This window comes from Pseudopipra pipra, chromosome 3, assembly GCF_036250125.1.
Source record: "Pseudopipra pipra isolate bDixPip1 chromosome 3, bDixPip1.hap1, whole genome shotgun sequence".
Taxonomy (NCBI): domain Eukaryota; kingdom Metazoa; phylum Chordata; class Aves; order Passeriformes; family Pipridae; genus Pseudopipra; species Pseudopipra pipra.
The window spans coordinates 15144454-15170872 of NC_087551.1; the positions used below are offsets into that span (position 1 = coordinate 15144454).

Below are 26419 nucleotides of genomic sequence, written 5' to 3' on the forward strand. Positions count from 1 at the left end.
AGACTCCGAGGTGGACCAGCACCGTCAAAGTTCCCCTGGGAACAGGAGTTCCTCCGGAGACATACAAGGCTTGGAAAATGTCTTTATAATCAACAGGATAATATAGTCGTATTATCTTGAGTAACAGAAAGTCCTTTTTATACGGTGCCCTGTGCATCTCTAGAGTGCACCTCCCAGAGGCGACAAGGTACCATGCAGAGAGAGTTCTTTCCTAAAAGGAAAGAACATACAGATAGAATAGAACGGGTAGAATGAAGAGGGGGAAAACACCTATAAAACCCTCTAGAGCGTTCCCAGGGACATGGAGCAGAGTTGCCAGGGACGGCAGACACCCAAATTGCCCATATGAAAAGCTATCAATAGCAGTGATAGCTCACTTACAGAAGTGAGCTCATTTCTTGTGTAATTCATCCAAAATTGTTTGTAAAGCATCATCCATCCATTTTAGCTCCACTGCTTTTCAGTGTTGTTGAAATTTCCCTTGTGTTTTAATACAGAGGGATGTCCTTCTGTAAATTGTTTTCTTTTGTCCTATTTATCTTCTCTGAAAAGTTTTCTTATGTCTTCTCTGAAAATTAAGCAATACTACTGCTTTCCTCTATGCATGGGTAATACAATTCAGGCTCTGTCCATCTCCATTTGCAATAGAAGTGTTCAGTATGGTTTTCCCCACAAATAAATTTTTCTGTAAGCTTAATGCCATTATAAAAATTGCACTAGGATAAACATTGGCCATCCATGGTTTAAAAAAATCTGGGTTTATTGTCTTAATTTAAAAAATTCCAGTGCCAAATATAGTTAGACAGTTCATGAGTATTTATAATGTCAAACCAAGTAAGATACTGGTTGTTAAAATTATGCTTCAAATTAATTTTATTTTGGTAATACAGAATTTCACCTGGGGGCTTTTTGCCTACCTGTTTGTGGCAGAATCGTGCTGTTGTTCATATTTCCATCTCAATATCAAGAAAGGGAAAGGGTTTAAGGATTTTCTACACAGACAGATTTTCTTAGAATCCTGGTTTGGATTGGAAGTGACCTTAAAGATCATCCAGTTTCAACCCTGGGCAGGGACACCTTCCACTTGACCAGGTTGCTCAAAGCCCCGATCCCAAGAGCCTGAAACTTTTTGACCATAATGTACCTGTAACTTGCAAGCCAGTGAACTGTAACCTTTACATTTTTCTCTCCTTAAAGGTTTTTCTTGAGTATTGCCAGCCTGAGGCCTCCAGGCTCAGACTGCAGTACTGCAGCTCTGGCTAGCATGGGGTTAGGCAGCTCCACCTGCCATCCTCAGCCCAGCATACAGCCCTGGAAGTGTCAGAACCTGATCCCAACCTCTTTCCTCTGGAATTCCATCCCACTAAAGTCTTCTGCCTTGGAAATTCAGGCCTGATGTCAAAACTGTATTTATAATCTCCCATAAAAAAGAGTCTTTTGCCTCCTCCCAGGACACACCCAACTTCTTAGCAGAGGGGACCAGAGGATCAAAACCTCTTGTTTTGCCAAAAAATGCCAGGAAATTATAAATACTTTCTAATTTCTATATTTTCTACATACTCCCAAATGAGTCCTTCAGACTCTCACATACTCCTGCACAACAGTCAATAAAACCTTTTCCCTGTTTAGCTTCCACATTAGCCCTTTCTAATGGGTTTCGAGTGGGAAGGGATCAGATTTTTCCTTTGTTGAGACAAGTGTATACATTTTCAAGACAAGACTGTTCTTCTCCAGAAAATTCTGCTATCACTTTCTCTTCCTCCAAAATAATTCCGTGCAACAGAACTCAAGCATTAGTGAAAGAAACCCTGAAACTGAGATTTAGAAGTCCTTAATAAAATTTGACTTTAATGAATAGCATATACAGAATGGATTAGAACTATTAAAATTATTTGTACTGTAAACACAATTTGAAGAGCACATACAGTATTATATATTGCTACACACAGTTATTAAACTCATTCAACCTTTTACAATGCTAACAAATTCAGTTTACGTTGCTGACTATATTTAAGTTGATCTTAACATGATTTGCAATATATTATCCTTTTTATAAAATGTTTACTGTATGTGACTATTTTGTCAAAAGTGAAACCTGTCAGTTCATATCAGGCTAAAACCAAATATAACTGGAGACAGAAGAATACTTGTTTCTAGACTTATATTAACTCTTTGCTCTACTAGTTCACCTTTTATTTTAGCAAGAAATTTCTGCAGAAGTTCATCTTAACTGAGAATTACTTTTGTGTTTTGGTTTGAAAAAGCAAATTCTTCTCCTCCTCCTATTTAATAAATTCATCTTTCACTTAGCACAACTGCTGTTTAAAATTTACAAGCCTTGTATATTGTCTATTTAAGTAATATATATTTACTACACATAAATTGGTTATAGAAATCTAGCATACTAATGTCCTTTCTATGAGAGATTGAATGCTTGTTGGATTCAGGTGCTCTTGACCTCCTGGGCTAGATTGATAATCCAGGAGAAACTTTTCTTGTCTACTTCTTTGGACTAAAAATAAACCAAATTTTCCAGACTTCAAAAGAAACCTTTGGTAGAGTTGATTCGCCCCTCCCAAGGTTTATATTTTCTGTCCAGCCCTGCTTATGCTATATACAATTTGAAAGTCACTAAATAGAAGTATATTACAGGTGTTCCTTATGTCAAAGGCTGCAGTTAATGAAACTGCACTGAAGTTCTCAGTTCAGACTTCTTCAATCTCCTAACTTCATTAAAATAATCTTTCTTGGATAAAATGTTCTGCATTTACAATTTCAGCACAAACTGAAGTCTTTTAAGTTCGAGAGAAAAGAAATTGGAAGTTTTAGTGGGAGGGCAGACAAGGATGAAGACTCTTTGTAGTAGAAAGGGAAGTGTGTGGAGATTTAATGTGTTCTCATATTCATTTAAGAAGCAAAGAACTTTATACAGAGAAAGTCTGCAAGAAGCTACGTGCCACCACAGACTGCCTTCCAAGTCAATTCATGAAAGAATCCACAGTGCTTAAAATAACCGGAAATTACCTAGACTCTTAAATTTTGTGGGTTTAACTCTTCTCAGGACCAAGCTGTGTTGTTTATGAGAGACCACCAAGACAATTTTGACACCAGGCCTGGATTTCAAAGGCTTCTTCATTAGTTAAGACCTCATCAGCTTAAAAAGCTTCAAACTCCCAGGGTGAATTAGATTTAAACCCAGTACAGGTAAATCATGATCTCTCCCGCACCTCTGCTATTTCACATATAAGAAGTTTTTAACTAGAATTCTTTTAGGGCTCTTAGCATAGTAGCTTGTCATGCAAATTAGGCCCAACGAGAATCACATTTCTCCTGTTGCAGCTCAGCTGCAAACCCCCAGCATTGCAGCAATGCAAGTGTTTGACTCTGCAAGAAGCTGAGTGATTCTGAATTAGCATTGACATGTCTAAAGCTGCCTACACACAGAGCAGAGGCAGATAATGAAAACTGCCCCCGGCAAGTTTCCGTGTGGTTTAGCTCACAGCCCCAGTCAACCAGTAAACCTGGTTTACAAAGGTCCCCAAAAGCTCTTCTCTGTCCCCCTCTGTAACCAAGCCAGCAGTTCTGCACACTCAATTACAGTTAAAGCAAGTCTCTGACTCTGTGATTAAAAGAAATATTCAGGAATTCAGGCAAACATGGCCCCTTCTAAACAAACATGGTTTTAATTCATAGCTGAGCAATTCTGCAAGTAATAACAGAGGCAGAAAATGCAGAATAAGACAGAACAAGCATTCTTAATCGAGCAGCATCCAGCCTTTGTGGGAGGAAGTAATCAGACCTCTGGCAACAATTACCATTTTTTACTGCACTAAGCTTTATTTTTATTATGACCCTGCTGTTGCTAAGATAGTGCTCTCAAATTACCTTACATACAGACTGTATTAAATAACAGGTTTGCCCAGGTTACAGGGCCAGTGGTTCTCCAAAGTTTAATATATCAGTGGATTTATATTATTACAAAATCCCACAGCTTTCACATTGCTCACCCAATCCAGTAAATAACTTCTCCAGTCTAGGCAATATGTGGATACAAAATTTATTTCCTTTCCTGTTTGCAACTGATGCTTTATATGTCCAAACAAATCTGTTCTTTGGAGTCCTAGTGAACACTGTTAAACAGTGTGATCACTGTGTCCAAAGTCAGCATCCAGGAAACATGCTGGGCCAAAGACCTTCACACCAAAACTTCAACTCATCTGTTAGTGAGGGAAGGCAGAGTATGTGGAGCAGCATCCTCACAAGTACAAGAAATGGAGCTGGCTTGGGAAAAAGAGAAAATAATCCACAAAAACAGCCAAAGTATTTCAACAAAGATGGGAAAACCAAATGCTTCAATTTCAATACTGATGCTGCTTGGAGTGTTGCTAGATCACATCCATCGTGAAGATCCAGCCTCCACTATTACTGAAATGTTGAGCTGGTTCAGAATTAATCTGAAGGAACTAACACAAGACATGACAAACACCACCATTTTTAAACCAACATTTTAGATTATCGTTGTTCAAATCACAGATGAATAATTATGTAACAAAATAAGCAGATGATTGTTTAAACAGCAGTGAGATGAGACCCTTGCACAGCTTACAACATCAGCCTAAGATTCCTGTTTTAGAATTTAATCTCTCAGGCAGGGAAACCTCTGACCTGTAAGAGCTTAAGGTCTTTTAAAATAGCCAATGTATTTGGTGCTTCTTGGGTATTTTCATGACTCATGAAGCAGTAGCTCTTAAAAGGGCAGTTCTGAAGCTGAACTCATTTGTGATTACAGCAAATATTTATTTTGAGCACACAGAATAGTTACTGGGGATGTGTTTTCAGAAATCTAGGATAGCTGAACATTTTAAAATCCTTAAATATGTTAGTATAGCTTCAAAAACAAAGTTCAGAGAGAACTTCTGAAAATCCAGTTATTAAAATCATTAAAATAGTGATGTTTCCTGAGTTATTCACTTATGCATGAGTATGAGAGACTACTCATGAGGTGCCCAACGTTATGGAGACATGAATTAAACACTCTAAAAATGCTTTAAGAACTTGTGTATTACAGTGAACTGTCCATTCAAAAAGTTAATTGTCATTAGGGTTTTTCTTTAACCTTGGTTTTACAAAGTAATGTTCTAAATTTTTTTCCAGTCTGCAACATTTTGTCATTAGTTTCCCCAGTTAATCAACTAGTAAGACAAGCATTCACACTGTATACTTTTGAGGATTAATTTCAGTATTAGTAACATTTCTTTGCCCAAATTTTGTACACTCCATGATAATCTGCACATACTATTTCATATACACAAAGTAGTTCGAATTTCTATTTCTGGACAACTTTGCCTCAAAGATGAATTCTTCACTGCCATGTTGAAGTCAGCCTTCAGTTGCATAGCCTTATGTAGTAGCAATTTAAACATTTAACAGCATTTGAGATATTCAGAAAGATTCAGAATCACCTGGTTAGCAGATAATAAGCACAAGCTAGTTGGGCATTTCTACTTGATCCAGCTTCTAATGCCACTAAGTTAAATGTAATGTACTATGCCCCTTTACAACATTACTACAGCAGTATCCAAAATACTGTTTTAATTTTTTTTCCAGATTCTATTTTTGAGTATTGGTAGTTTACAGTTTTCTAAAGCTTAATTCAAAACATTTTCCTGAAAAACTGAAGGGAGCTTGAGAAAATTGTCTCTCCCTAAGCATGTTTAGTGCTGATTGGTGAGAGGGACACACAAACACACTCCCAAATAATACTGCAAAGAAAAAATGCTGATAAACTAATGCACATTGGAATTGTACCTAAATGCCTGTACATTCTGTATGAATTCCAGTTTGGATGTTGAGATATATTCTGTTGTAAAACCAGTTTGAGATAACATTTTATGCAAGCTCTAAACACACTCTCTTCAAAGCATATGTTTTAATTAGACATGTCAAAAATGCCTAAGCAAAACCTTTTTCTGAATGCAGCTACCTATGAAAAGTAGCATCAGTAACACGTCTAGTAATTTGATTCAGAGAATTAAAATAACTGAATTAGCACCTTCACTGCAAGATAAAAGTCTTCAGAGAAGGCAGCTTCAAAAGAACTGGAAGAAAGCACCTTCCAACGCTAACTGAAACAGGCGAAGCTGTACCTGCTTCCATAAAATGGTTTGAGAGAAAGCAAACACTTCCCAACCCGGATTAGCACCAGCACCCAGTTTTAAATTCAACACCGTGCTCATAAGAAACCCTGCAGGCTCTCCCCATCTCCTCTCCCTTTTCTAACCACATCTATTTTGCATTTCTAAAAGGAAAAAACAACAGAACAGTTCCACAGTGGTGATCAAGCAGAGCAGGTGAGAAATGCTAATGTGGGCTCGATGTACTTTGCACAGAGCAGCATTAGGTACAGAAATGCAGCCTGGCTCAAGCACCATTAAGAGTAACTAGACTGATGCACTTACCTCAGCTCACCTCACCAGCAACACCTGTTAACACCCCCCCACAATATCACACCATGCAACCTGGGCACAGCCAGAATTAAGAAAAAAGTCAGGCTGGTTTCATGTAGTTGATTTTATTATTACATATTGATAATACATATCAACACTTTCGATATCGGAGTAAACCCTTATGGGACAAGTAAGTGCCATAATGCAAATTATGGAACAGAAGATCAGTGTGAAGTGTGGAGCAGCACAGCACCTGATTTTAAAAAAACAAAAAAACCCCAACCAACAAACCAATGCTGTGAAAACTTGTGGTATTAAACTTCACTTAAAAAAAAAAAAGTCTTAGGAGAGGCCTAAAGTTCACAAACTTCTGAAAACACAGGAAAAGCCATGTGCATCCCCTCAGTGAATACATCAGGACTTAATTCCATGAACACCTTTTGCAAATTCAGTGTTTAAATCTTTCACATATTTTGTATTCTTCTTTACTGGAAGAGAACACAGCAAGGTGATCTATTCTACACATATTGTTTCACTCTTTTGGGGTAAATGACAATCACAGTTTCCTCTAGCTTTAAACAGCTGTTTCAACCAATATATATATACATATATGTGTAAACAAAATGTTATTGTAAGGGCTTAAAGCAGTTTCATAGAACTATCCCAATTCAGCTGTTTGTGCTCTTTACTTCAATATCCAAAGTGCCAAATGCAAGCAGGAAAAGTTTCCACTGTTGCAGTCTAAAATAATGATCCCATTTACTTGTGTGAATTCGTAAAAATCCTTTCAAGCCACAACTCCAATTAATTCAAAAGGGCTGAGAATAGGAATAATACACTTACAGTAACTGCACAGCTTGCATGGCCAAAAAAAGTCTCAAAACTCATTTTTAAACTGTTATTAACAAGTAATGGAATGTACACATATTGACAATGAAATGTATAACTCAAAAACAGACAACTACTGCACGGATCCAAATTTGTTAATACATACATATATTTGAAAATATACAAAATCTGAAGTTATTACATGAAATCAAAACCTGGTTTTAAAAAGTGCACAGTAAAAACTGAAGGTAATTACTATATAAATTATCCACAGAGTGTGTATTTCCTGGTTTAGAGCCAGCATTAAGTTCTGATTTATCTGTTACAAGTTCTAAATATTTTAAAGCCATTTACAGCACCAATTCAGTTTTTACTAGACCCAATACCAGCCTCTGCTTCCTGGAACAAACAGGTACTGGATAATGAATGGTCACTATCTGCATCCTGTGCAGCAGCAGCTTCCAAAGACTCAGCCATAAACTATCGACTTTTGTTCTTTTTAGAATTTCCCTGCAACAAGAAACAAGTGAACAGAACATGTAACTCAGATAAGAAAATTTAGACAGGTAACACACAAAACCTTTATGTCTGATAATTTGTGCCTACAGCAAAGAAAGTACAGTCAAACTGAAAACAGACTACAGACTTTTAATAATGGCAGCTTGTAGCTGCTTCCTCTGAAAATCCCACTATTTCTATAAGTATAACAGAGGCAAATACCAGATATTTCAAATGAAGTAAGGTACTTCAACTGAAACCTGTGAAAGAGACATTTGAGGTATGTCCCAAGACACTCAACTGTATTAACAACAATATTGTAAGGGCAGTGAAGGCAAGTCAAATCACAATTCACCTTTAAGTGTTATTTCAAATATATCCTATAAGAATAATTGCCTCAAATAGAAAAATCAATCCCCCATCCTACAGCTTTTCTCCAGAACATATTTTAATTTGGTCTGTGCAGATTATTCGTGGTTTAAAAAAGAAATTGTTCCACAGCTAACCAACTCACATTTGACTTGCAATAGTTCCACAAAGGAAACATGTAGCTTAAAATAAACTTTACTGCAATAGTTACTTGCTGGCAATTCTTCACCTTTTTATTTCCTTAAGATAAAATTTGTTTTTAATCTAACCAACAACTCTCTCCAAGTGATAAAGGTTTTAACTGCATCATTTTGATTTCAACTGAATCGCCTTCTACATTGGGTAACATCTGAAAACCCATGTGGCTTCTGTTGTGAAGTTCTGAGGTAATTCCTTACAGACAGAGTACCACTTCAAGTCCTAAAAGTATGGCAAGTGAAAAATTCCAGAAAACGTTCTATAAAAACATGAAGTGCTACGGTCAGTGTGCAGCCAAGAGCTTTCTTCGAAAAACACAAGAGCTTATACACCCAGAAGTAATTTTAAAGAATACAGTGCCAAGTTAAAACACTTGGATATCTGAAGAAAAACATTTCTGTAAAAGGAGGGGGAAGAGCTTACTCTAAAAAACCAAAAATCGCCATCTTGGGATCTTTAACCAAAACATAGATTTTTTTTTTATTAATTTTTTTAACCCTTCAGTAAAACCTGCTTCCGTGCATTCCATGATTAAGGAGAATAATGCTAATTTATTCATTTCACAGCCAGACGAGTGAAGGGCAAAGGCCTTCACAACACCTGCCCATCCCTAGAAGCACCAGAGTAAGATATACCATGGTTTAATCACTGACTGCTCAAAACAACAGACTTCTGTATTTTTCATCATTAAGATAAGTCAGAAATTTATTTCTGATAAGTGGGCAGATTCCTTGCTTGGAAAAGGACTTAAGTGTGCACTTCAAGCTCACAGAAGAATGTAAGTAGTAACTTTCTCATTCCTCCATGAGAGACAGACAAGCTGGAATATGGAAATAAAACAGAGAAAGAGACTAGCTGCCGAGAACAGAGTATGCTGTGACCAACAGGGGTGCAGAAGGGACACTCCTACCCAGAAGTTAATCATAACCACCTGGTATCACCAGCTGGATTTACAAATAATTCTATTTTCACCACATTTTAACAAAAAAAGGTGCTGATCTGCCATCGGAGGGTACACTTTGAAAGCCTAATGTGAAGCAGTGACACAAAGAGTTTGTTCTTTCCCACATGTATGTTTTGCAAGAATTTTTTCTTCACTGCAAAGTGCAGAAGCAGGTTTGGAGTTTCCTTTCCACTTGGCTGAGAATGAGAACTATAGCTTGGGAACTGGATAGTTAAAAGGGCAGCACTGCAGAAACACCAGATACAACCCACACACCTCCAAAATGCAACCAGTGCCTAAGGCCAGCACCTGCCAACTTACCTTACTAGCCATCTTTAGAGTATCAATTTCTTCCCTTTGTTTAGTTAAGGTTTCATTCATGCTGCAGAGATGGTCACTCATCATACTTAACTGATCCTCATAACTTCTCTTTGTCGTCATCAATTCATCCTAAGGGAAAAATAACACAACCAGAAGCCTTTGCTCAATATTAGTGACAACTGGCAAAGCAGCCAACTTCTACCTCCACTTGTGATGCTGAATGTGTGCAATTCAGCTAAAAAAACAATTGCTTTGTCAAAGAAAGTCAATAACTATTTTTCTTTTACCTGAAGTCTCATGCATGGTTTATTCCCCTTATTTTTGTGCTGTTTCTGTTAGATTTTTCCCCCTCGCTTTTTATGGCTTACATAAAAGAGTAACAGCCAAGTTTTCCAACATTGCCTCCAGCCAGGAAACAAGTAACATTTATAGGGTTAAAGCACGGCCTGGACATGAACACACATGGCATACAAAGCTGAAGGAATCCACATGCAGTTACAGAGCTATGATCTCCCTTGGATTAGAGAGATGTGGGGGATAGTGTGCATGACTAGAACATTAGGGAAGAACACACACTTTAGGGAAGACAGGATAGAAGGGAAGAAATCATGCTTTATGTGAAGGAGTGTCTTGAAGACAATTAAGATCTCAGAAGTAGGGATTACAGGAGAACAACAGGGTGATATGGCAGGCATCTGCTACAAGCAGATAAAAACCTCTAATCCACAGCCCCTGATCCTCATTAGGGATTTTAACTACTCTGACATCTCCTGGAAGGGCAGCAAGGTGGAACACAAGCAACTCAGGAGTTGTCTTGAGTGTGGCAAAGAACTTCTTGATACCAGTGATCAACGGGACTAAGATATGATCTCTGCTGGACCTGTTACTCACAAATAAGGAAAAGCTGGTCAGGGATGTGAAAGCCAATGGTGGCCTTGGCTGCAGCAACCATGAGTTAGTGGAATTTAAGATCCTGAGGGAAGCAAGCAAGATGAATAGCAGAATTACAGCAATCCTAGATTTAAGAAGAGTAGATTTTGGCTTTTTTCAATGTCTGCTTGGTAAGTTCCCAGGTAAAACTGCCCTGGTAGTTACAAGGGCCCAGGAAAGCTGAATGATCAAGGACAGAGCAAGGAACAGTCCAACGCTTAAGAAATGGAATGACTGCGGCACAGGGCCAGCATGGCTGTACAGGAAATATCCCATTCAACAGCTTGACCTGAACTCTCTCTGCTCTGACCAAAGGAGGGGACCAAGTGGCCTTCAGAGAACCCTTCCAACCTAAACAGGTCTATGATTCAATACTATGCAGACTACTAAACATACAAACACCGTGCGTGCCTGCTATCTTTTTTTAGGGAGTTTAATATGTACTTGGAGATTAACATCTCATGCCCAGTTAGATTTTGATTGTGGAATTTCTTGGAGGAACAAATCACAAGAGTGTTTAAAAGAATTGTTCATGGATACAACTGTTCAAAGTTTATAACATTATGTTCACTGCCTGTATGGAGCAATTTCAGTACCCACCATCACAGACAGGTGAGCAATAAAGTTATGAACTATATGTAAAGAAAACATGAAGGAATTTAGGAACCGAGTATTTACATATATACTTTATTTAATATTGGCTCCTTTCTCAGCTGTGTGGACAAACAGACAGGACATCCACAAGATCTGGCATAAAAGTCAACTACTGTTAACAACAGCTTCTTAAAAATTAGCCCAAAGTTATCATTGCTTAAGATATCTATCTATCTCAAAAAGAAAAAAAAAAAAAAATCAACCTGGCATCTTTTAAAACTTTCAGGCCCAGGTGCAAGAAAGGATTAAGAATTCCTTGTATAATCTGAAAGCTGTCACACAACCACAGCTTTTGACATTAAAACTCCCTCATTTTCACGAAAATCCTTGACATCGAATGCGCTAAAACACGGGCTTGGCTACTACAGCCTTTTCCTTGCAAGGATGTTCCACTTTATACCTGGGATTTAAAATGTATCACTTAAGGCTCTTCTCTACATACCATTAGAGATTTTACATCCCATAACTAAGGACCTAGTAATGGCATGGCCATGCTAAATGGCTGTAATTTTTCTCCTCCAACTTCACCTCACACATGATTACAAAAAGCATCTATTGCATTATTACATTATATAACAATTCACTTGCCTGTAATCTGCTGATGTTTTGACTGGCTGCCTTCAACTCTTCCGTGAGTGATTCCTTGGACTTCTCTGCTAAGGACAGTCTTTTGGCAAGTGCTCGACACTATCAAGAGGAACAGGACAGGGATGGGAGAGGGAAGGAAACTTAGTTCCAGAGTATTAGAAATACTGTGACTTGTGGCATCTTTAGGTGACTGCTTCGATTTTTCCATCTTTCTGTAACACTTAGATTTCAAGAAACTTAGTCAGAGCTTGTGCACATTTTTAAATGCAAAGGTAGTGTAATAGTTAACATGAAATGTTTCACTTTACAGAATTACCATATTGCCAATCCTCTAAATATCATATTTTTCCCATAATTGCTAGGAAATTTTTCATAAGTAAAAATGCAACACAAACAACTCACTTCATACCTTGATCAAATATGACAGGAAAGACGGCTCCTCCACTCTACCATTAAAAATATTTAAGATGATTTGTTCTGTTAACCTGGAGTTTTGTTATATTCCACATCAGTTAATTACACAAATCAAAACAGCCACTGCTTTCAAAAAAAGTTACCTTACAATTCTAAATGAAAACAGGAAACTATGGATACAATGAATAATTTTGTTAATTCTTGAAGTATAACTTATGTCTAAGAATCAATTTTCTCTGAAGAGAGTTGCTTTCATCACTTCATGATACACTCATACATTTTTGAATGACATCAGCATCACCTTAAAATTAAGTCCAAACTATCTAGGTAACTAAAACCAGCTACTTCAGCTTACATGAACAAATCTATACATGATACACATTATACTTCTTAATACACCCAAGACAAGGCTACCAAAGAATTTATTTTTAAAAAGTCACTCTACGATATCCATTTTCATGCATACTAGACCACAGTCAAAAAATAAAATACTCCAGGAACAGATTTTTAAAAACACTATGCTCCATATATTTAAACTCACTATCATAGCACTTGCCTGGGGAAAGCTGAAAAAGAGATTTACTGTTTTCAGCAGAGCCACTGCCTGCATGCTCACCTCAGCATAAAAGTGCACTGATTTGCTGTCAGCAAGCTGCAGATGAGAGGTAAGTTCTGCTATCCTTGCCATATAGTGGGTTTTTATCAGGTCTTCACGAGACTCAACATCTGGAGCCTGGCAAAGCAAAAATTTAAGCAGACAGTATTTACGTTTAACAGACTGAACACTTGCATCACCGCATTGCCTCTATACAGACTTCTCCCCTCCTGAGGCCTGGCTGCTCTACCCAAAAGTATTAAATTGCCCAAACACAAGAGACAGATAACAGCAGGTCACACTGCAACTTGCCACTCTGATGGTGACTCTTAACATCAAACTTCCTTGAAGGACAAAGAGTTGACTGGAGAGGTAAGAATTTAGCTTGATTTAACATGTCTGATGAAGATGAAAATCCACTGCAGAAGTGCTTTCACCCACGTAAAAACATTCTATCTTTTCCCGACAAGGAAGAATTCCTTGACATGACTAAATTTCAGCAGCTCACAAAAGTCAAAACTATTTCTAATGCTGCATGTTCCCAAAGTTTCTTTAGACATGTGAATTTTAAAAAGAAAAGAAAAAATAAAGAAGCCAAACAACTTGCTAGTTAACTATAAGTTAACTGTATAAGTAGCCCGCTGGAGGCAGCTTTCACATGATCTGTCATTACCTTCAAGTCCAGCACTATGCTGAAGCTTTTAAGAGCTTGTATGAGTTATTCCCTGATCCCCTAACCCTTTTTAATCACACCTTCAGAAGAAAAGGAAGCATAAACTGAAACACACATCACTTCCTTCAGCATCAGAAAAGGGAAAGCACTGAATCTTATTCTGCGGAGTTCCTGTTGGGACAAGTGTTACATTATAGCAGTGCTAAATAAAGTGAGAGCAGGTTCCAAGTTTCTTTCAGTATGACCTCTGGTTTGGGATAGCCTGTACACCAAGCACTGCAGTCAGGGACTTATTAGCAGCTTGAGCCCTTCCTCAAGAGATAAGAATGGAGGCTTGGAATGCAGTGTGGGCTACTGAAGCACAAACAGACCAATGCTTTCCTCAAATTACAGATAACAGACCTGGATCACAGCTCGCACTGCTCCAAAATGCTTAAATGGGTAAAATAAGAGTTCACTAACAGAAGAAAAAAATTAAGAAATACATGGATTTCAGAAATTTGACTATATAGTAAATAGAGACTACACAGGTGACTCGTGCCATTATATGACACTATTCTTGGTAATTAGACCTCTGGAGTAAGTTTAACAGCATCAGAATTGAAGTACTTAGCAGATGTACTTTGATAATGCTTAAAACAGATTACCTTTTCATTATCAGTAGTTATAGTCAACATTCCAATCTAGAACAAGGAAGAAAATACACTTAATGAGGACTGCAAAAATAGATACCATAACTGCAAGTCATTATGGTTTCAGTCAAAGAAGAACTTTAAATTTAAAAAACCTTTCAGCAGTTCAAACTGAAACCAAATTTAAGTATTTCCACCTGTAACATAAACAAGAGTGATTACATGGATGCCTTGAACAGAATTAAAGCTGACACCAACTCTCCAAATATATCCCCTGCCTTGCTATGCACAGAGGAAAAGGCAATAAAAGCAACAAGATGCAGCTGGGCTTGTATGATTATGCAACTGCTTGATCATATGAAACTAATTCAGAGGTACTTTAGTGCATTGAAACGTTACTTGTCTTATTTAAGAGCAAGGAAAGACGACTTGGATTTACTGAGTACCTTCCGAATTCCTTCCTTTCCACTGAGACAAAACTCTACAGGAGGGGTGTATGCCAATAACTAGTTTCATGGAAGAATATCTTCACAGAGAATCAAAGGGTTTTTTTCCTCTCCATCTCAACAGGACTAGAGATTGAGGTTTATGGGAAATATTTATACAATATGTTGACCCATAATTTATGTTAAGCATTGTGCCTGGAAAAATTCTCCTCAAACTCCTAACGATTCAAATAGAGGATCAAAAAGTTAAGGTGCCAGTTTACTTCAAAACTGAGGACTTCAAAATCCACTGATTATTTCTTCCTGGAGTGGGACAGTGGGGAATTTAAAAAAAAAAAAAGAATTCTGTTGAATGCTGAGCTGAGTAGTTTGATTATTTCTTACAGATGACATTCCTGCTAATACCACTTCAGAAGTGGTAATTCAAGGGAACAGCCAACCCATTTTAAATACTTGTAGTAAACAGGAAAAAGCCATTTCCCAACATAGAAGAGTAAGGACCGAATCCATGCTACATCCAGAAGCAGTTGCTGAACCCCAACTGACATGTAGTAAATCTTATAACCCATTTACAAACACTAGTTACCTACTTTCATTTGCTTTAACATACCTAGAGATGAATAAAAGTATTGGAAACTCAGAGCCAACCTGAGATATGTACCAATTGCAAGGCTTCCCAGCTACTGAGTCAGAAAAATCTAGAGGTTAAGCACCTAATATTTCCCCCTCAGTCACACAAGAACAGAGCTACAAAAATACCTCTATGACAGTTATAACAGCGAACAAAGTCTCAAAATGCAAGAAGTTCCAAACTCTGCAGAAAGTATTCACAGGCAGCTCTGCAAACACAAGGACCCCAAGCATGAATGCTCTTCAACACAGTCAAAAGGCTTTCATTATTACTGTTCCACTGATCAAAGAGCACTACTCCTAAAGAAAGTGGATTTTTCTCTACTGAAGTAAAAAAGGTCACTTACCAGACTAGTACTCTTAATGGGTTCCCTCTTTTCTGTGGTTTCCTTCTTTTGTTCTGTTACATTTGGCAAAATGGAATGCTCCTGCATAGTTTCAGTTAAATTTCCACTAAGAGAGTTCTTCAGTTTCTGGTTTTCTTTCTCTAGCTTTATTTTAGCTAGCTGGGCCTCCAACATCCAGTGTTCTTTTTCTTGTTCAAGTTTTGCAATTTTCTCCAAACTCTGCTGAACCTTTAGGAGGGAAAGTTTACAGTCCAGGTTATTGAACCCAAGGGGAAAAAAGCCACACACAGGAAATGTTTGAGGACAGTATTATTTTAAACCATTACATAAGTGAGCTAACAAAGAGTGCAGTAGGTAAACAACTACTGTTTCGAGCTGTACACGTAACTACGGTCCACTGTCAAAAATGACCCTGTTTTTAATTAGTTTGAAACTTGTGTCACAAAGTTATAGCTCATAAAACTGGCAGCATTGTATGAGGTGAAAAATCAAAGCAGGGAAGAATTTTATAAAAACTTGAAAGATGTGTACCTGGCACCACCAGCATTATAATTTTCTACTCTAGAAAGACAAACTCTCCCCTCCAGCTGCACCACCTCACCCAGACAGAACCACCCACTTTGTCTAGTTAAGAAAACAACCGTGGAACAGAACACATCCAATCACTCCACACATTTGTGCTGAAATTTATTTCACCCCTACTAACACAGTTTGAGTACTAGCCACTACAAAAACAAACTCACAAAAAACCCCAAACCAAACTAACAAACAAACAAGAAAACAACTCCAACAAAACACAGAAAAGAAAAACCAAAACAATCAAAACCCCCACATACACACCAAAGTATTTTTCTTAAAGTTCAATGACAATGAGTCAAGCACAGTCTGAGCATTCAAGCTAATAAAGAAGTTTCAGTATTAATCAGTCAGTCTCATTCATATGAGGAGACGGGCAAACTGTGTAGGCCTTTTAAATACCATGTAACCTTCCCCTGTTTCAGCTTCCAGAAAAAAAATAAAAATATATATATATGCACACTGGACGACAGAAACTGGATTCTATTACTCTAACTGAATAGAAAAATCATTGTTCTTAACCAGTACTAATAAATCCTGCACAGTCCGAAAAAAAGGACTCAAAACAAATTAATCCTTCGGTACGCCTTATTTTTGTCTTTATTTTGCATTTAATTGAATAATTAAAGATTGTTTGACTTCTTGTACTTACAAATAAAGCTATCAATGGCATAATCCTGTCTTTTATAATTACATGTACATTCTGCAAGTACAGGAGATAATCCAGCCTGACAAGGGTAAGCTTTACTTTCAAAACTCTACAATACATCTACAGGCTAATTTTAAGCTTCAATACATGCATGACCACAGACATAAAGTATGTGGAGACTATTTGATATTACTTTTCTCCTACAAAATACATTATCACACATTAGTAAAATTTATACCAGAATACCTGTTGTGCAAGACCTTCTCTACTTTCTGTAGAACTCAGGAGAACTCTGCGATTGGCTAAAGCCTCTTCATAAGGCACTGAATCTGCACAAGGCTGTAGAAGAACAAAAGAAACCTCAAAACATGTTACACAGTAGATCAGAATGCGTATTCTACATTTATTTTCTTACTGCCTTACTTACTTCATAGTAAAGGCAAGAAAAAACATGTTCCAAGTGCTTACCAGCCAGTAGGAAAAAATGGTTTGAGCTCACAAGAAATACTGCCCCAAAAGGTGCAGTTGTTTAAAGCACTCAGAAAACTCAAAAGTGTTTAATTAATCATCAAATACATCTTTACAGACATTGCAGTAAAGTGATTTAGTAACAACTGTTAAGTACACCATCACTTAATTGTTAATTTTAACAGAGACAACAGAGAGATCTGGCAGCATTCAATCCTTTGGTTCAGCACATTTTTTCCAGTGCTCCTCCTTTTCAGCTGCCTTTTTTTTCTCCCTGTTGCTCTCCACTGTGTTCCAGTGAATGCAAGTGTAAGAATATGATATCATTTGCTCCACATTCGTGGTGGATACGGGAGGAAAATTAAATAAGCAGCTACCCTCTTCTCCTTGGAGTCTTGGCACAGAAATAATTAGTGGAAATGGGTAATGGCAGAATTGGCACATACCCTCTGTTGTGAGGGCAACTATGCTCTCTAGTTTTCAACAGCATTATTGCTCTAAGGGTTCCATTCCCTTAGCCAAAAATGCTCATTCAGAGAATCTAATCCATTCCAAACACTGAAAATCCTTAGTTTGTATTCTCTGTGGCATAACCAAGTATCAACAGAACTGCACTTTCTCTGTGCAAGCACAGTAGCTGAACAAACCTTCTTCAAAGACTTCATGTAAGCAGCTGCCTTTTTCTTGTACTGCAGCATACACTCAGCTGAGAGAGGGCTGATGAACTCTGTTCCTCCTTTAGGGCCATAGCTCAATGAAGCAGTGAAGTGATCCAAGTTGTTGCTGAAGAACGAGGCGATCTACACAGATCAAGAGAAGTCACTTTTTGAATTAAGTTGACCAGAAAGATTCATCAGAGCAATTACTCTTTCAAAAGACAAGTATTCAGTCAAACTGGATTTCGCAACAAGAATTTGAAACAAGCCACAGGCCCTTCCACATAACCTAGACCTTACTAACACAAAGCATCCTCTTCACAGTACCCACTCTTAACACTCATTTATGAGGGGGTTTTTAACTCAGCCTGAGAATACCTTAAGAACAAACCTGATACTATAGATTATTAATATCAGAGGCACACACAGATTTTTCAAATCATTCAACTAAAGATTACTTCTTTTTCTTAAAAACCTGCACAACTTAGGGCATTCCATTGAAATCATAATATCCAGTACCTTGCCTGCTCCGTTTGTTAAAGCCGCAACAGAGGATAAAATACAGTCATTTGTAGTTATGAGTTTCTGTGTGGCAGTTGGAACATCTTGTTCTAAAGTAGCTTTCTGACTGTAGTGTTTGGAAATATCTGGAAAAGGAAAAAAAAAAAAAATCACATTTATGTCAAATTACGATTCTGGTTTATTTCAGCAACCATTTTCAAATTCAGCTTTCGACCTCAGGCTTCAAACACTTCTCCCCTCTCTAAGTTGTATAAAAGTTTAGTCTGGCTACTCTTAGTTCTTCAGTATGGTGCCTTAGACAACTGTCTGTGATCATAAGGAACAGACATTATGGCTGTTACACAAGGCAGAATAAAGGTGTATATTTAAGTGTACTCTGTGTTCCAAAACTCAGAGCTATATAGGGGATTCAAGCTCACACTGACCTAGTGTTTCATCTCACAAATACACTTTTCATTTCCATGTGTTTACATCAGGACACTCAAAAGGAGAATTTTTTGTCACGCTCAATATCCAGGTGTTAAGCTCACATAATTTCTAAAGGAAGAGTATTTTAATTCTGTCAGAGCAAATCTAAAAGACTATCAGAAGTTTAGAATGTTACTTTCTAATATTCTTTCAGGTAAAATTAACAGAACAGTCTTCAAGGGGGAGCCAGGTGCGGGAGTACGGGGAGGAACACACAGAACCTTTTTGAAGTCATTCACAGTAACATCTAGGTATGTTGTTTGATTTCAACAGCACCAAAATTTAAAAAGAATCAAGTCTCTATTACACAAGAGCAAACATTCTCTACTTGCCCTAATTAAAAAAAAAAAAAAAAAAAAGGTAATTGTTTGATAGATGAACATTTTGCAGCTATTGTACAATAAAGTACTATTGGTACAGAACGAAGAAGTCCCAGCTCATCAACACCACAAGTTATAATCTTAGGCAATCTTAAGCAGTTGGAAATTAGTTTGGATCAAGAAAGAAGAGAGAAGTGACAAATCAAGCATTCTGGAGTGTGGGAGTGCAAAATGTTAAGCACAACATTTCTGTGGACAGCTAATGAATTCTACTGACAGTTTTCTTCAGTACTTCTATTTTCCTTATTTCTTTTAAAGTGTAAGTTGGGTTGATTTTACATTGCAGTAAACATACTAAGAAGTAGAAAGTATTTATCAATAAACTTATCTATTCTCTAAAACTTTTGGTTTGAGGTATAATCTTTAATATAATTTTTTTTTAACAAGGACTCTGCAGAATGGAGCCATGCTTTGATGTTATTATTAAAAAAAATTTGCTTAAAATTACAAAAGCTTAATGTTTAAACAACTGACTAGGAATAAAACAACTCATCTGTAGGGATTATTTTCTCCCTGGGAACAGCTACATGGTACAGAAATTCTAGGACATACAGAAACATCAGTTTTTTAAAACTGTGAGTTTTAACCAAACATCACTTCACTGAAAACATAACATATCTATGTTCTTCTGACAAAAGGAAGGTAAGCCATTTTTCAAGAGGAAATTAAGTTTCAAAAAGAACCCAGACTTCTTTGTAAGCTTTGGTAATATATTCATGTTAAAAATAGTAACCAACCTAAAAATAGTAAGGAAAAATTCCACTTTGAAGACAGGTACTAGGTCAACGGTATGTAAGCAGGGGAAAATATGTACCTTTAATAGCATTCCAATCTGTATGCTCATTTCAATAGAGCAATGAAGTTCAGAAAGTAAAGTGATACTGCTCAGAAAGATGTGGTGAGCCACAATTAAACAATCCAGCAACTTCAACTAACAAAGCTAACAGAACGGAGGAATGAAAACCACACATGAATGTTTGAAACAAGTGGTTAGCAGGTTTAGTTTCTCATCTTCACTTTTAAAGGCAAAACAAACCAGATTTATGACATATTATACATTCAATATTGTTACAGAGAGAGTACATGTGTGCTATGTTAAACAGAAAGAAGCAGATCTGAAACATAACAACATTACCGTACTCTCACCTTTTAAAACGTCATGAAATCCATGAAGACTTGCAGCAATGTTTGTAAACACAAAGTTATAATTTGTCCTAAGTAGTCCTTCTGGTTTTGTACCTAAGAGTGCCACATAAAAAGGAAAAGAAAACCACAACACCAAGATTTGACCATGAATGAAAAGAGCCACCCTGAAAATAATTCCATTTCCACCTACTAGAACCATTTGCATAGAGCGTGAGTCATAATAGATTCATTTACTTAAATTTCCCCTTCATTATCAAATTATATATATATATATATATATATATATATATATATATATATATATATATACATTATATATATATATAAAAAATTTTGCCAGAGTTGACAGGTAAAATACTTTCCAGTTCCCTAAGTTTTATTCATATTTTACAAATATCAATTGGTTTGGTCTCAAAAACCACTTACACATGCAGAAATACTTACATGTTCACTGCTGTAGGAAGGAGCATCTGGGCTCTTCTAAAGAGTGCAGACTGAAACAACCTGAAGCTACACAATAACCATTTCCTCTTGTTATTTACAGGATCCATTTGGAGATAGTTTCCCCATACATATAGAAGTTTTATCTGATTTTATTTAGTCATTACCATGACAGTTGTAATAATCTTATGAACAAGAGGGCTTGGAAGTGATGATTAGTAATAAAATGTAGTTTATTAACAATTTCCTAATTAAAGGATGACAAAAGACACACTGTCAATCACACTATAAAAACCTAGAGTCGTTTCTTCTCCTCTGCAGCTAACTATGACTATCTAAAATCTGATACGTGTGACTGCTTGGTAATTTCCAGGCCTGCACCATGCCCACGTCTGTCCAGAAGGAGGAGTGTGGAGCATGAAACACTCTACAGCACACTCAGTTTCCCAGCCTGGATAAAAGAGGCTCATGACAGAGCACACTGCAGAACTCACTGGCCCAGAGTTCAGACTGCACCAAACGAGCAGCATTCATATTGTTTTCTTCTATCATAGAAGTGGCATTTGGTGTCTGTGTGTATGGCTCAAAAAAAACTCAAACCAAACAAAAACAAAACAAGAAAAAACAAAACCAAAACAAACCCACCCAGTACTGGTCCAAAAATAAAACCAGTACCTTCCAGTCAGTGTAACCAACCAAGCCAAAACTGACACTTACTCGGTAAGGCCAGAAGACTGACATACGTATGTAGCTTCTCAAAGACTGCAGTCAACCTTTTCATGTCTCTGTGTAGCTCCATATTTCTAGCTCTTAAAGCAGCTGTGCAAAGAGAAGACTCACACTCTTCTTCCAAACTAGGAATATATGAATTATTTTTTTTAAAAAACGAGCAATTATCTTAAAAAACAAGTTCACGAGTTTTGGAATAGATAAGTGTTCTCTACATCCCCAGTCCAAAAGAACAAGAGACTAGGAATTTACTTTAGAATGGTTAACATAGCAGAGTGACTTAGCAATACATGAAAATTACTGTGTGCACCCCCACTCTTAGGCATTTTAGTCACAAGCCAGGAATGGTTTACGCTCACGGCAAGGAATTGACTGCATCTGTTTAAAGACTTTTTCCTCCACTACATAAATTATTTTATCTTTTGCTTCCTAAGGAGCATGAGAACAGGTGTAAAGAAGACATAAATAAAGCTTTTTCTTCTTCTGTAGTCCAAACCCACTTTTTAAGCAGTTTTTTACATCTATAATTCACCTCCCTTCGACCAACTCAGGAACAAAGATTTTCAAAGCAGAAGGGATGTGCATCTGGCCAAGTTCTACTACATGTACTGAATGATAAATAATCCTCAGACAGGCTCAAGGCATTAACAATTTCAGTGTACCATACCTGAATAATATCAACGCTACTGAATAACATTAAGAAACACTAATGAAAGCTGCACAGATTTTTTAGTGTCTCATCTGGAAGGAGGGGAAAAGAGCCTTAAAATACATGGGTTTAGCTCTAGCACCTTAAAAGAAAGATGCCTAACCTCAAGGCTCAGAAAGCAGCATTTAAAAAAAAAAAGCTCTGCCCTTTAAGCCAGAGTGTGTTTTAAGTGTTGACTTAAATATTAAGTTGTAGGTGTTGACAATGCTGCATACCTGACAATTACTGCACCTTTAAATGAGATCTATCAAATCAAAAGTACCTTTTTAACTGATAAGGAAGAATCTTTCTTAAAAAGCACAAGTAGGAAGCTAAATGTTCTGAGAAGGCCTTCAATTTCACTGTTGTTTCCTGAAAGGAAAAACAACATATAAGTGGTTTTGCTCTGTAAAAATCTTTTTCAATACTAAAAGTAAGAAATCTTACCAGGACTGTCACAGTATCCTCCGTGATGCTCTCGAACAAGTGCAGCATTCCTTCCTCCAGAGGGCGAACGTACGAAGCGTTTTCATGGAGATACTGTGAGAACTGAGAACAGAGAGATTTTAAAATGGTGCTTGTTGAAGGCTCTTGTAAAATCTTTCCCAGTTAACAACTGAACGGTCCATTTTAGCAAAGCACCTATCATCTTAAACGATGCCCAAGATGTCATTAATAAGATATAACAATCATGTGATGTACAGCAACCACTTCTACAGGACACACAAACACACCTTGAGGGAAAGTGAGAAGTAGTGGCAGTCCAGGCAAAACAACATCTAGGGCTTTGCCACTGCACCCTATCCCATTTTAATTGTCATGCACAGCACACCAAGCCCTTACTTTTTAAGTTTAAACATTCTTGCATTCCTTCCTCAACCCCATCAAATTAAGGCTAGATCAATGCACCATTAAGCCACCAGAATAAACTATCCCACCTTCCTCCCAGCTGTTGTTTGCCTCTCAACCCTGTGTGAAGTACTGAAGAACTAAACTGAGTTAAAACTGAGAGCAAGAGATGTGGTTTTATCTTTATCTGTGCCCGCTGCAGTTTTCAAAATGACTCAAAGCATGCTTATCCCAATGCAAAGGATGGAGCACTAACTAATCAAAGGAGAATTCTTACTTCCAAAAACTATGACAGCTCTGAGCAATAATGAAACTTCAACGTCGTGGAACTGCCTGACTTTGCTGAAAATTGCTTAAGTAAATTCTTCGGTTAATTTTGCCCTCAAAAAAGCATACCTGAGAATGGTGTGTACTCTTACACACAATCAAAACATACCAACACCATCAGCTTTCCCTTTTGATACCTCAGTATCATAAAAACCTTCTTCCACAGATTGGAAGATAATTTCACAGATTAGCTATCACACAGATATAGGTAGCGAAAAGTGATCTTGGTTTTTATTTTGCCCCACAGAAAGACACCTTCACCTTTGGTTATTTAAACCACAATAGCAGCTAAAGATCCCAGGCAAATAGAGTACAAGAGATTTTAATTATTTCTTGTATTATTATAGTGCAGCAACACAGTGTTAACAAAAAGAGTGAGATGCCAAGCCCTCATTCATGCATGCACAAATCTGGACAGAATTAGGGAAAACTCCTGAATATAAGGAGGAAGAAATGACACATGCAGAATGCTCCTGGCTTGTGCTGCAAGAGAGAGGACTTGAGTTATCTGGCATGATGCTGAAGACCCAGCAGAACCCAGCAATTCAATACTTAAAGAGAAAAGGAATACTTGAACCTGGAAGGGAATTGTCCACATCTATTTTGAGTGTTTGGTGGGGAAAATAGCTCGAAAGCACCAGACAAGACCTGGAGTTGGGGAAAAATAAATCAGTGCAAATCTGCTAAGCCACTACCTGACATTTGTCTCATTTTCTCTACCATATTAACGGGGAGGTTTTGACCCGTTCAGTGGAGTAGCTAAAAATCACACTGAGAACACTTGCCAAGCAAACAGGTAAATTAATCAAAAATATAGTAGCAACTACAGTTTCAGTCAGTTATAAAAGATGCTTCACTGCTGGAAAGTTACAGCAAAAGACCTGAGAAGTAGCATGCGCTGAGGGAATTAGGTCATAAATACAGAATAGGGCAGACTAAAAGAGACATAATTACAAAAACAAAGCCTGAACTACTGAATCAGAGTAAATTATCAGAAAAGAAGAATCAAATTACGGTTCTGATTAAGTTCATATATCAGCTGTGCTGAAAAGCAACAAAGAAATGTTAACAAAGGATGTTAGGGGGAAAAAAAATTCAGCGAGAAGTGATGTCTAAGCAACTTGACTTTATTCCTTAGTGTAAACTGCACTAGTGTCTGTAGAATCCAGTCACCACACTGGGCCATAGAAACAAAGAGACACAGTTCCTGCCCCAAAGCATTTGGAAGATGACAAAGCCACACAGTTTTCCCAGGAAGGATATGCCATTTTGAGTGCATTTGTGGCAGAAGCAAGAAAATGTTCTCAAGCTTATATCTATGCTGACTCTCTGTAAAAGTGTATTCTTGACTGAAAGAGCTGAATCAACTGAGAAGGCAGATAGAATGGGGTTTCTCTAGTGGATAAACACCTTCATAAGCATATTTGTTACCTGCAAAGAGATAAAAAGGAGGTTTTCCCAAGAGCAAGAAAGTTTTGTGATAGTTAACATTGACACTACATGCACTGCAGCCACTTGGTCAATGCAAACCACATCCATCTCAGTAGCTTAAGTCTGAGCCCTACCAACTACTAAACAGAAATTAAAATCTGAATCACAAAATACTGCCATCCAGCAACTTAAATCCACATAGGTCCACTTACACTACGAAGTCAGCTCTGATGTTAATGCAATTTTGTTCCAAAGCATACATATATGCATCTCCACACAAATCCTTGTGCACAGAGCTCTTATTCCATGCTTCATGGCACAGAAAATGCAGCTGATAGCTCTGAATGACTCTCAAAAAGCCTTCCCACGGAGTTGAGTCAAAACAGATGGGTCAGATTTCTCATATTGATTTCAACATGCTTTATAGACTTGCAGCTTCAGCAAGAAGATCTTATATGAAAGATCTTTTTGCAAGTAGCCCAAAATCAGATTATAAAGTTGGTTTTTTGATAAGGGAACAGAGTCTAGGATTTCTCCTTCAGAAGTCTACCTTCCATCCAGTTTATTTAATGTTACAGTTAAACACTTTATATAGAAAAACAGATTCTGTCTCAACATCTCCCATGCCCTGGTGCATTGACTAAAACAAGCTCCATTTAGCAGTGCAGTATTTGAGTATTATTATTTTAAAACAAGTCAGCTGAACTTTTAACAAATGCACTTCAGTTTAGCAATTAAAAAGGAAAACTCTGATTTGATTATCATATTGTTCTTGTTGCAGAGGCACAGGAGAAAAAGATTCTCTGCAACTGTACCTTTGGCCACATTCACAGAATTCACCCAACAGAAAAGACTTCTCATGCAGGAAGGAGAGGTTGGCTCTCAGGAACACACTCACAGCATTCCAGTGAAGTGGTAGAAGTTTGCATGACTAAGATTAATCACTACTGAAAGTCTACATAACTGAATATACTTGTAGCTGAAATTTGTAAGCTTTACCTTCTGATTCAACGGTGATATAGTGTCTGTTGCAGAATCAATGGGAAAGATCTGTACCTTCTGCTCAGTGTATGTGTGGAAGTTCAAGAGAGCTGTTACGAGTTCTTGAACAAAAGCCAGTGCCTTGCCAGCAAGGTCTCGCAACTTCAGCTGTAAAGACAGTTAAAAAATTATCTTATTTGACATGTATCTGTTTAAATATAAAAAAAATCCCCTACATTTGGATACAAAAAATTGTTATCAGTGATTTCTTTCTTGTTACTATTTCAGCCTAAAAACATAGCAGCAATTATTTTAACTTAATTTTTAAAATTTCATCCATAAACTACAATGCCACACAGAAGGGCACATTGTTCTATGACAACAAAGGATGCTTTAATTTCACACAACTGGTGATGCATTGCCTCTACCTCATTTTTCAAACTGCAGGCCACAAGAACACTCAGAAGTCAATACAGTTACAGAAATCATCTCTGAAATTTCCAGAGACCAACAGACTAATTGCTGACAACAGCAACCTGGTTGCAAGGAAACCTAAATTTACTTAGTAAAAATCAATGAGGTTTTCTCCCAGAATT

The 26419-nt window shown here is 37.3% G+C and overlaps 1 protein-coding gene across 3 annotated transcripts in view; it reads right to left on the minus strand.

The window, feature by feature from the left end:
• Nucleotides 1–6555: 6555 nt before the first annotated feature.
• PPP1R21 (protein phosphatase 1 regulatory subunit 21) overlaps nt 6556–26419 on the minus strand; it is a 36177-nt gene continuing 16313 nt past the window's right edge. For 2 of the 3 annotated variants that reach the window (XM_064647980.1, XM_064647982.1), the window contains exons 9-22: nt 25842–25991; nt 22683–22784; nt 22519–22607; nt 21536–21672; nt 20378–20470; nt 18381–18508; nt 17853–18005; nt 16984–17076; nt 15513–15740; nt 14105–14140; nt 12806–12922; nt 11776–11874; nt 9604–9732; nt 6556–7784 (exon numbers count right to left, since the gene is read on the minus strand). In XM_064647980.1, coding sequence (XP_064504050.1) covers nt 7755–7784; nt 9604–9732; nt 11776–11874; nt 12806–12922; nt 14105–14140; nt 15513–15740; nt 16984–17076; nt 17853–18005; nt 18381–18508; nt 20378–20470; nt 21536–21672; nt 22519–22607; nt 22683–22784; nt 25842–25991 — 1584 coding nt within the window. In that variant the 3' untranslated portion in view covers nt 6556–7754. The remainder of the gene's footprint in view (nt 7785–9603; nt 9733–11775; nt 11875–12805; nt 12923–14104; nt 14141–15512; nt 15741–16983; nt 17077–17852; nt 18006–18380; nt 18509–20377; nt 20471–21535; nt 21673–22518; nt 22608–22682; nt 22785–25841; nt 25992–26419) is intronic. The other variant, XM_064647981.1, reaches the window with a different exon arrangement.